General features: G+C 39.5%; 1 protein-coding gene across 1 annotated transcript in view; it reads right to left on the bottom strand.

Moving 5' to 3' along the window:
- Nucleotides 1-12,696, bottom strand: part of OSBPL9 (oxysterol binding protein like 9) — a 132,638-nt gene that overhangs the window by 12,976 nt on the left and 106,966 nt on the right. The window contains 3 exon segments of the mRNA XM_036026071.1: nt 3,077-3,195; nt 3,496-3,608; nt 9,414-9,573. Coding sequence (XP_035881964.1) covers nt 3,077-3,195; nt 3,496-3,608; nt 9,414-9,573 — 392 coding nt within the window.

Below are 12,696 nucleotides of genomic sequence, written 5' to 3'. Positions count from 1 at the left end.
CCTGCGTTAAATGCTACGAAGCAGGCCAAGGCAAGCCTGAGAGAATAACGCCAGCATTAAATTTTATACGGAATATGACAATACCACACACAAGATGCTCAGGGGTGGGAAGGATCATGTCCTGTTTGAAGGACCAGAATGAGGGCAGAGCTGGGGAGGTGGCATGAGACAAACAACTTAGAGAAGAGTAAGGCTGCAATAAGAGGGGGAGGAAACAGAAGAATAGCGCATGAAGATGAGAGGGAAAAAGGACGTGGAGCCAGGAAGTGGGCATGACGGAAACTGACCAGTGGACTAACGGGGCACAGCTTAAAAGGCTGAGTTACAAGGGCTGTGCCACTGGTTGTAACATTCATAATGTTAACTATCAAACTCTAGAGTGTACATTTTAAGTGAATACTTTCCTTCCACAGAACATGTATGTTCATAATCTAAATAAGGTTAGACTGGCAGATAAGCTTGTGTGCTGACTTGGTGCAACTTCCTATGCCTCTTGGAGAATGCAGAAATTATAAATCAAGTAGGAATGCTGAAGAACAAAACAGGGGTAAATACCTTTAGTATATAAGCAGCTCTTGGAACTAAACAGGCAATTCAAAAAAGAAGAAATGGCCAAAAAACATAAAACCTGATTTGATGTATAATAAAAAAAACATTTTTTCTCATTTAACATTTTTATGTTTTTAGCACTATGCTGATGCATGTCAAGCTGCTGGATGAGCAATGAAAGCAAGCTGGGCTACGTCATCTCCAACCAGGGTTCAAGTCCTCATTTCATCACTTCCTAGGTGTGAGGAGGCCCTAGAAAATTAACTCAACTTCTCTTTAAGTTTCTGCACGTGGAGGACAATTACACGCCCTGCTCATATTGCAGGTTGTTTTGAAGATCAAGTGAGGCAAATGGGATATGACTTTATAGTACGTCCTAACACTGCAAAGTGTTTGGAAAATAACTGTTTTTAGAAAGTATCTGAACTGAGAAATTTATTTTATATGTAGGAGAATGAGATACCAATTGAAGGCATCATTGTAACTATGGAATGCATAAAAAGAAAAATCTCAGCATTTGTTGGCAATTAGAGCTATTTATTTGTGACAACAAAGATTTCTAAAATAGCTACTTTTTAACACATTTGAAAAAAATTATAATATCATTCATAAAATAACAAGCTTTTAGCAGTGACAGAGCCAAACATGGACTACCTGGCAGAGGAAACTGTGGGAGGGGAAATGACAACTGATGGTGGCAGACGCTTTGGCTGCCTCCACTCCTAGTAACAGGCCCCGGATTCCGTTTAGGGTCCGGCCATCAGCTGCCGTGAGCAGATTGGGCCTCCCAATCTCAAGGGGTGAAGGTGGATTACTCTAAACCAATCATCTGTCCTCTCTTGACAGCTACTGGGTTAGGCATGGACAACACGCCTAGCTCTGGTCAATGACATTCAATGGAAGTCTGATGGGCCACCTCCGGAAAAGAATGTCCTTCCTAATAACAACAAAAAATCCATGAACAGCAATTATTTTCTGCCCCTTGATACATCTGTAGAAGGATGCGATGACTGGAAGGAAGCGTGGCAGCATTCTGCAAGGAGGAGACAAGCCTGAGTGCGAAGTCCACAAGCAAAGGAGAGCAGAGCAAAGACACCAAAGGAAAGTAGGTCCTTTCTCACATCGTGAAATTAGCCAGTCCTGGAACTTCTCTGCTCTGGACTTCTTACTGTGCGAGTAATAAACCTAGTATCGTTTGAGTTACCTTTGGGTGGGTCTCCCATAACTGGAGCCCAATACCAACCAAGGCAGATGTCGAAAAGAAACATATTACAGATTTTTGACATCTAAAATGAAGCTATAACTTTCAAATTTGAAGTGACAATTCTACTCCAGAAATTCTGCAGTCTAATGTAATGATCACTGAAACATTACTGTGGCAAACTCCTGCAAATATTTTCTTATCTAGAACATTCCTAGCAAGTATGTGGGTTCCACAAGTTAATGCTCTCCTTGTGTTTGTGTTCTCGTCTGGATTTGGGGTAAAAGGTTTTATTACAGATACTTATTTGAAAGTACTAAGGATTGGTTTTTTTCTTAACTACCCTCGAAACCCAAAACCAAAATGAAACTCACCACCGACGAAGGCTATAGTTGGACTTGCTCATAACAAAAGTAAGAATATTAAATTTTATTCACTTTCTGAAGCTGGACAGAATAACTTAACCAACATGAAAGCTCTCACAGCTCAAGTCTTTAAGACAAGGGAAGCAGTGAAAAAACTGTAGGTTTTGAAATCACAGACCAGATCAGAATCTCAGTTTTACCACTTAGTAGGATTTGGCCAAGTTACTTAGCCTCCACGCTTTTTAGTTTCCTTGTCTATACAATGATTTAACAATAACACCTATTTTGTGGTGAGAATTAAGTGGAAGGATGAGGCTTCCAGCATAGTGGCAGAGATAGACAAAGGCACCCACAGCCCAGTTTCCTAAATCAATCGGGCACTGTCTTCAGAGCCCCAAGATTAAATTCAAATTCTAGTCCAGACCACAACACTTGGATGGCTGACTGTGTGTCATACAATTTCCCATTCATCACCTGTTCTAACTCTTACAACCCTGTGAGTCAGTCACTGTATGTCCATTTTGCATATGAAAAACCTAAAGCTCACAGAAGGGACCTGCTCAAGGTCACCCGGTCTGGTAATAGCAGAGGCAGGATGCTGTAACATAGGCCCTGCAATCCCAAAGTCAGAACTCTGGTCATTGTGATTCTGTGCGTGCTACACTGCTGTAGTTTGCATGCAAACCTCTAACCAAACCCAATACTATTCCTTATCTTCCCCCAGCAAAATCCAAATCTTAAACCACCCATACTATCTATATGAAATTATTCTAGCTTTACTCATTTCATTCCCTTATAAAGATGTTCAGTTTACTCATCTACGTACATATTAAATCACAACAGAAGTATAAACAAAAGTTGTTATTGTACTATATTTGCAGGCACACTCGCCACACAGTCACCAATAAAGAATCCACACAGACACATTAAGACTCGGGCAAAGGCCAACTGTGGTTCTTACCTTAGTGAGATCCATCCCAAGCCTGACCTGTGACAAGAGGTGCATGATAACGCTCTTGTGCTCTTCCACCGACCCCGCCTCCCCTTCGTCATCTCTATCATCATAGGAATCAAAAAGGTCTGAAACAAAACAGATCCTCTTAGACTGGTGTTCAAATGCGCCAATTTGTGTTGCTACCAGTAATCCAAATTTTTTTTAATTAAAATTTTTTTTTTAATTTACTGATTCAGAGAGAGTGGGAAAGAGAGATTGAGGGATCTGATGCACACATTCACTGGCTGCTTCCTGCATGTGTCTGACCAGAGATCAAACCTGCAACCGGGACAACGTTCTAACTGAGAACCTGGCCAGGGCATACTTTTATCCCCCGCCCAACAAATGTTTTAAGAAAAAAAGTTAAATTCTCAAAGGTCACTTACCAGCATCACTTGTTCCATTGGACATGGAAGAATTAAGCGATTCTGTGGTATCGGGACGCTTTAGACTATTTCCCGAGCTACTGTGGGTCAAGACTGAGGCAGATCCAGAGGAACTAAAAAAATATTAATCACCTTGTTAAGTCTTTTAAGAAAGCAATTTAGAATCACAGTAAGATGTTAACCTACAAAGCTACTGAAAAACGAATACAATCAGCTGGCAAACTCGACTCTCAGAGTTGGCTGGCTGAACACACATACACGCTCTGCAACCCTCCTCCTATGGCTCCCATTCTGAGACTGTGAAGTCTGACGACCAGGTCTCTCTACGCTTTTTGCGTGGCGTGTGTTCAACCAAGTCATGTTGAAGGTCATCAAAAATTAATTTTGCTTCTTCGTCTAAGTTTAAAACTAGAGTTATTTTCTGATTTTGTTACTACTATGTACAAATGTAGATATGTCATAATCCTTGGTAACAATTTCCCGAACCTCAAAAATGGCAAGTCTGTTACTTAAGTCTCAAAAAGATGTCTTGTCTATAATTTTGAGATCCTTTGATAAAAGTCCACATTGGTATTAACACTCTTCCCAGTCATCAAAAGATGCATTTGAGATTACAAAATAAAACAGTGTATTATTTTTTACAAATAAATTTATAGTAACGGGTATCATGAATTGGTTAACAGGGACTAAAAAAAGCTTCCTTTACTATACTATTGTACCTGTGAACATAACTTACCCAGGATTAGTACTTGTAAATTAATGAAAGAATAATCAAAGGCAGAATTTACTTGGTAAGTACAAAAACAGAAACCAAATTTCTCACACTGCAGATATAATAAAATGAAACATACATATAACCAAAATTTTATTACAAAATTATGGGTGTGAAACATATGTACTGTAATTTAAACATAGTTTGTCCTGATTTCTTACCTTCTATTTTTTATTTAATAAGAAGCTTCATTTTTTTAGAGTAGTTTTAGGTTCACAGCAAAACTGTGTAGGAAGTACAGTATTCCTATATGCTCTACCTCCCCCACTATCGACATCACACAGCGGAGTAACAGAGGATGAACCCAGACTGACACGTCATTACCTCTCAAAGCCCGTAGCTCACATCAGGGTTCACACTCGGGGGTGTACATTCCACTGACTTGTACAATGTACAACGACAAAGTTCCACCATTCTAGTATCGTAAATCTTCTCTACCCTAAAAATCCTCTGTGCTTTGCCTATTATGAGAATATTCTAATATTAGAATATTAGAACATATGTATTCTAATTTAAGTATAGTCTGTCCCGGCTACCTACCTTCTTTTAACATATTTAAAAAAAATTCTTAGGTATTATTAGTATCATTCACCACAAGGTACTCTAACTAATGTCTACCTCACCAGTTTGGAGAGACAATGGAAAATATGAGTAAAGACACAGGTGAAAGAAATCAAATTATCATTAAGTAAAAGAGCTACATGAAAATTTTCAAGATGGTCTTTGTGGCCCTTTGATACATTATTAAAATAGTCAATCTTTTAAATCAGCTCATCTAAAAACCCCAAATCCTTTAAAACAAAAATCTTGTTTTAGATGTATTTCCAAAGGTCAGGTCTATTTGTGCTGTGTTCTTCCTCTGAGCTCGGATTAGAAACGTTGTCTGGGCCGAATGAAGGTCAAAATGGAAAAAGGAAAAAAATGGGATAAGCTCTCATTTATCCATTTTAGAAGTTATCTTGTTCAAGGCAAAAAAAATTATTTTCAATGGGCTATCTTATATAGAATTAAATCATAAGATCATAAATAAACTAAACCAAAAATTTAAATCAACCAAAAAATTTAAAGCTCTGAACTTAATTAAAATTGTAAGAGAATCCGTAACAACCCTGTAAGGTAGACAGGATTCTTCTTTTCTAAAAAATCCTCACCCAAGGATACACTTATTGATTTTAGAGATAGGAAGGGGGGCCAGGTAGAAAGAGAGAGAGAGAGAGAGAGAGAGAGAGAGAGAGAGAGAGACATCGATGTGAGAGAGAAACATTGATTGGCTGCCTCCCTCCCACACACTGATGATCCAACCAACTGAGCCACCTGGTCAAGGCCAAGACACAATTATTCTCATCATATACAGATGACCAGAGGTTCGATGACCAGCCCAAGGTCACCCAGCTGATTAGTAGTAGAGCCATTTCAAATGCATGTCTGGCTTCAAAGCACAAGTTCTTTTCAACACACGGTCATCTAGTGTATAAAGGAATAATGCCACATTGGTCAATAACATAGCTATCATCACTACAGGTCTTGAGAAACTGAGCAGTGAAAGGACTTCGGCTTTCAAGGAGAAAGAGAGAGGGAAGGAGAGGGAACATACAGAGTAGACAGACACATGATCTCAGAGTTAGAAAATTAGTGGTAGCAGCTGATGATCAGCAGGTTTCACAAACTCAGGACAGGTAAAGAATGCAAATACAGTTGATCCTGAACAACACGGAGGTAGGGGGTGAGGAGGGTGTTAGGGGTGCCCACCATCTGTGCAGCTGAAAATCTGCATTAAGTCAGTCCTCTGCATATTGAAAATAGTATAAATACTATGTGAACAGGTTCTGGTTAGAAGATAACAGAGACCTGGAGCCAGCACACCCCATTTGAGGGGCTATATAAATCCCCATTAAAAAACCCGAAACCCCTGACTGGTGTGGCTTGGTGGACTGAGCGCCAGTCTGTGAACCAAAGGGTCACTGGTTCAATTTCCAGTCAGAGCACATGTCTGGCCTGTGGGCCAGGTCCCCAGGGCGGGTACTCAAGAGGCAACCCCACATGGATGTCTCTCTCCCTCTCTTCCTCCCTTCCGTCCCCTCTGTCTAAAAATAAATAAATGAAATCTTTAAAAAGTATCCCAACCAAAACAGTCAATAAACACTGTGCTGGACATCTGTAGTCCCCATCAGTTTGGGAATCTGGAGAGGGTATCTAAGGAGAGAAATTTTGGGAGATGAGAAACCCAGAGCAAGACAGTTAGGCAAGAACTTCACTCAGCACATTCGTGAGGGTGTGTTTGTTCAGCAGCGGGCACGGGGGAGCCCAGAGACGGGCGCTTGGAGGAAGGAGAAGGGAGGACAGCCTACGCGTCTGCAGGCGACACTCTACTGACACGCCTGTTACCGGTACCAGAGGTAAGCATTTTTAAAATTCTTATTTCATAAAAATTTCAGGGAAACTGAGGCTGGGGCCAAAACTGGGGCCAAAAATTAGCTATCGGTGATGATTACAAGGGAGCTTTTTCTAAATATAGTTACACAGATGCTTCTAGGAGTGATTTTCAGCCTTTTCCCTCTCATGGCACACATAAATTACTAAAATTCTGCGGCCCACCAAAAAATGTACTTTTTGCTCATCTGACAAAAAAAAAAAAAGGTATAATTTTGATTCACTCACACCAGACAGCTATTGTTGTGTTGGCTGTTTGTCATTTTTTGCGTGACAATCTAAGGGAAAAGAGTCAGGTAGTGCATGTTTGAAAAATTCTTGTGGCACAGCGGTTGAAAATCGCTGTTCTAGAGAACAGAGGAGTCCATTTTGATATTTGATTATACACTGTTTAGAGTAACAGCTAATGTTCTGTGTAACAAATTGCCCTTAATTCTGTGTAAATAAAACAATGAACACTTCAAAACAAAATCAATAAACCTTTACTTTTGAATTTTCATCCAAATCCTTATTTTCTTTTTCAACCTCACTATCATAAAAAAACATGTTTAAAAGTTAAAGTGAAACGTTTTCACTGGCAACTACTACTACTAATTTCTCCTTAGTTTATTTCCCACAAACGTTAAGAAACCGACATGCTCCACACACAAACCCTTTCTGCTAAACTGGACGCCTTCAGTGCAGGTCAAACTTATTTTCCTTAACTGAGGAGTCAAGTCTTAAGAGTACGTGTTCTCCTAGATCACGTATATTTCACTTTTTCCCACATTCAAAAAGTGAGTTTGATCCACTAAGAAAATTTCCTGAACCAAAACAGTCATTTTCCTTATAAATTTTGAGACTTTGAGCAATTATTATGAAATTATTATGTGAATATTGTATTTCTTAGTTTACGTACTAGAGTCTTACGTAATATTTCTTTTTTAAAGGAACCAAAGTTCAAGTTCAAGGTTTAAGGACTGACTGAGCTTACAAATTCACAATCATTTCCAAATGTGTAACGTCTTACAAAGCAAAAGCAAAAGGTGTAACAGTAGTACCGTTTCCTGAGAAAGCAGCGGAGTTAGAAAAAACGCCCAACCAAAACTGAGCCAACTGTGTCTACAGCAAACACAGTAACACTCTGTTACGCAGTGACAGACCTTTCTCTCATTTAAATGTTCACAATGACCCGCTGAAGTTGAAACTATGAAACTCAGGATTACATAGACTGAATGATTTGATCAAGATCATACACCTTTGAGGCAAAACAAATACAGAACCTATTCTTTCTGAGATTCCAGAATCCAAAGTCTTAACCACAGCAATCTATATATAACAGATGGGCTAAGAAGTACTCTGCTTATCGGCGTTCATGTAAATGATTCTACTTGTGAAAGCCTTTTCTGTACAATAGTCCATATCTAGCTTTGACTCGATGGGATAAAACAGGTCAAATGTTTTCTGATAATGGAAAACCTATCATCAGTACCTGCCAAAATCTTCCTGTTACTATCTCTGGAACCCACACACTCCCTCCCATTCCCAGGCTATTGCCTTGACTCAGGTTATCAACATTTCTCAGCTGACCACCCAGTCTCAGCTGGTCTCCCTAACTGTTACGGAGCCCCACTGCACTCAATTCTATACTATTTCAGCAAGTTTGTTTTTTTGTTTGTTTTGTTTTTTTTTCAGTGTAGACCTGACCAACAACTTCTATCACCAATAAAAGGCTAAAGGGCTCTTTCATGACCTGGCCCTCGTCAACCTCTTTTTTTTTTTTTAAACTACTCATCATAAACTTACACTATAGCCACAGCCAACCAAGCTCCCCCTGACTCCAAACCTTTATTTTTAAATAATTTTTTATTGCTTTATAGAGAGGGGGTGGGGGAGAGAGAGAGCGGAGGGAGACAGAAAGAGAGAGAGAGAGAAACATTGATTTGTTGTTTCACTCAGTTATGCACATTCACTGGTTTATTCTTGTATGTGCCCTGACCAGGGATCAAACCAGCAACCCTGGCATACCAGTACAATGCTCTAACCAACTGAGCTACCGGACCAGGGCACCCAGACCTTTCTGAACAGGGTTCCATCTCCATGAGAACATTTCCATTCCCCCCTCCTCTAACCCCCATGTCCCTTCTTGTTACTAATCCACATCGAACCTCAGGATCACATCCCTTCCCCTCCTCTGTGAATCTCTCTCCCTGACTCCTCAGGACTTGAAAGTGCTCCTGTAGCTTTCTGTGCTTATTCTTACCATAGCACATATACCGTTAGATTATAAATGCCTGCTTCTTCCCCCAAAAGACAGTAGAGTTCACTGGGGGCAGAGACTGGGTCTCCTTTCATCTCCATATCATCCCTCCACCTACTACAGTTCTCCACACTACTACGAAAACAAGCAATGGTAACCTCATTTATATAATACTCTCTAGCTTACTGACTCTCATTTGACCCTCTCCTACCACTGGTACTACAGAAATAATGCCCAGAGTTCCACAATACTGGCATATTACTATAGCAAGGCTCATTTATTCCATTTCAATTAAGTCAGGAGGAAAACCAACATTCTCCCAGAACTGACTTCACTCAATAAGTCAATTAAAAACAAACTGTCTTCTTAACGTAATAACTTACAAAGGAGTCTGTCACTAACATCAGTCTCAAAATGAAACTACATTCTTAAAAATCAGGAGAGTCATTTAGATGCATACTTAGTTCATCTACTTACTCTATTAAGCGCTTTGGGGATGAGCCACTTTGATGAAATTCATCAGCATCATAGAATTCGTCTTCGCTGCTGGAATAGGAGAACTCCGGGACTGTGTTTGGAGACAGGTTGACATGGCTTGGAGAAGTTAGACTGCTACTAGGTGGTGAATGCCCACTGCCTAGGAAATTAAAAAGGTTTTAATTAGGGGACAAAGTTGTTAATAAAGGGGAAGCAATTAGAAAGACCGGGTCAAAACAGACCTTTCTAAAATCAAGAAAGAGTTTATTTAGCTAACTTGGTAGAAGTCCTTACACTATTTGTAGAGAAAATTAGCATTTAAACTAGATAAAGAAAAAACCAAGTTACATTATAGAGTGGAACAGTCTTTTAAATAAATGAAAAAAAAATGCTGTCCCCATTCTCTGATTATCTGTAGTATCAGGAAGGGAGCTCCTTTGATTATAGTTACAGCATGTGAGTTCTGGTGTTGCAAGTCCCACAGGAGACACCCAGCACCAGAGGGAAGCAAGCACCCTTACTTTAATACAGTAGACCCAGACACCTTGAATACGCAGCACTGAGCCAAAGGGAACACAAAATGGAAGAGCATTAGAGAGCGCACGACCGTTAAAATAGCCGTCAGGACATCATTCTTTTCCGTCAGTGTTCTGGAAGTCACACGGAGACACGAAAGCTCTGCACAAATCCCTGAGCCCTCACAACCCCAACTCCTCATCTCTTTTCCACCTACGTCTAACTCAGGTGCCTGGGCTCAGGGACAGAGGAAACCAGGGCTACTAAGAACATATTTCTATTTATTCCTCAACAGTCTAACTAAGGAAATGGCAATTAACAGAGATCCAAAGAAAGAAGACTACCATCTAATCTTTGTGAGGATCACCTGGTTCATTGCCTAGTAATAAAGTAATAACAATAAAAGCACAGTCAGAACAATGGAGTCCTGAGATCAATTTAACAAATGCTTACTGAGCACCTAAAGGCTCTCAGGCAATTTATGCCAAACTGCTACAGACCTTGCTGGAGATTAAACTTAGGTCACAATGGCAATATAAAAGCCAAGACCACACTTCTAGAAAAAACCGAGAACAGCAGCACTACACATTCATGAGCCCAGAGCCACACAAGGATTTTCAGTCTGCTCCCGTGTCCATGTTCAATGGTTAACGAGCACAGTCACCTGCCACTCAGTTGCCATGTTTAATAAAGACATTTTAAGGACATAACAAAAAGTCTGCTGCGTAAAAAGATAGTAATGCTTATCGTGAACATTCCAAATATAGTTTGTCTTAAAAAATCTTTCAATTGTCTCCCTACCACCAAGCCCCCAATAGCAGCAATAAAATGAGAAACTGTATCCTACTGAAATGGGTGAGAGGGAAGACTAGGAATTACAAAGGATTAAAATGAAAATACTCCAGGTGATCACACAACTGCAAATGTGTCCAAGAAGAAAATGAGTTTGAATGGGAACTACAAACAAAATAACTGAGTTTTCCTTATGAAAGAAAAGGGAATTCTCTCATTTCTCAATTGTTCCATGATTTCTTTTGTATTAGTGAGAGAGGCAAAGGAAAGAAAGGTGGGAAAGAGGGAGAAATTAGGCTGAAAATTAAAAAGACATAATTAGGCACTGGGTTGGCCAAAAAGTTCATTTAGTTTTTTCTGTATGATGGCTCTAGTAGTGCTTAGATGTCTTTAACTTCATTCAAAAATAATTTTGCTAGCTTGTATTGACAGGTGTGTGCATTTAAAAAATCAAAATTGGTGAATTTTTGTGCACCCATCTAATACTAAAGATAAGAGACATGCAACATTTCCAGTGTATTATGTTTTGTTATTTTAAGAAAGGTAAAATCACAACTGAAACGCAAAAAACAGATTTGTGCAGTGTATGGAGAAGGTTTTCTGACTGACTGAATGTGCCAAAAGTGGTTTCCGAAGTTTCTTGGTATTACTGACATTTTGAACAAATAATTCTTTGCTGTGGGGCTGTCCTGTGAATTAGAAGATATTTAGCAGCACCTCTGGCCTCTATCCACTAGAAGCCAATAGCAGGAGATAGAAGACATAATCAAAATATCCAAATCATTAGTTACTGAAAAATGTGTCTTTTACTTAATGGAAAAAACTAAATGGACTTTTTGGCCAACCCAATACTAATTTAATATTTAATATTTCTTTATACCCACCTACTCTGTTATATTTTTGAAATTCCTTCTGTAATAACTTATCTTAAATTATTATTTATAAGTAATTATCCTAAAGTAAATGTACATAAGAAAGAATGCTCTCTTTTTCAACAAATTTTGGCTCTAGTTTCAAAATTGACATAATCAACAAAATAAAACACAAGTTCTTGTTTTAATATGAACAAGAGGCTGACAAAGGTAATGAAATACAGAAAAAGTCAGGTAAAGCATTTCAATCTCATTATTCAAATTCCTTATCAGCATTTTCAAGAGTTTCAAATCAGAAATCTATTGTTGCTTTCTTTCTTTCAAAGTTCACATGACATCTGCTGTTAAATATTAAAGACCAAAGTAATGGCATCAGCACTTCACTAATTCAAATTTCAAAACAGGCTAAAATCACACAGTAATTTTTCATTATTCCACAGTGAAAGTTCTGCCCAGGAAAGAAAGCTGTGGAGCAACTGCAGGAGCTCATCCCTGACCTCCTTGGGAGCAGCTTCCATTCTGGTCTCCAGGTGTAACAGGGACTAGGGCACTAAGTGCTTCCTTGAGTTCAGCTGACAGACAGGTAACTCAATGTATATCGATTTCATTTCATTTTTTTAATAAAGATTTTATTTATTTATTTATTTATTTGAGAGAGAGGGGAGGGGGGGGGGGAGAGAGAGAGAGAGAGAAACATCAATGTGTGGTTGCTGGGGGCTGTGGCCTGCGACCCAGGCATGTGCCCTGACTGGGAATCGAACCTGTGATGCTTTGGTTCGCAGCCCGCACTCAATCCACTGAGCTATGCCAGCCAGGGCGATTTCATTTCATTTTTTAAAAACAGTTTATTTATTTATTTTTAGAGAGAGGGGAAGGGAGGGAGAGAGTGAGAGAGAGACATCAACTGGTTGCCTCCTGCCAGTGCCTGATTGGGCATGGAACTCTCAACCCAGGCATGTGCTTGACTAGGAATCGAACCCCTGACCTTTTGGTGTGCAGGACAATGCCCAGCCAACTGAGTCATACTGGTCAAGGACTGTATTTCATTTTAAAACAAGAAATCAATCTAATACCAACACTTGGAGCATCCCTATAAATTAGAA

The sequence above is a fragment of the Phyllostomus discolor genome, chromosome 5 (assembly GCF_004126475.2).
Source record: "Phyllostomus discolor isolate MPI-MPIP mPhyDis1 chromosome 5, mPhyDis1.pri.v3, whole genome shotgun sequence".
Taxonomy (NCBI): Eukaryota; Metazoa; Chordata; class Mammalia; order Chiroptera; family Phyllostomidae; genus Phyllostomus; species Phyllostomus discolor.
The sequence above is the reverse complement of the archived record's forward strand: the minus strand, read 5'-3'. Positions and strand labels throughout refer to the sequence as shown.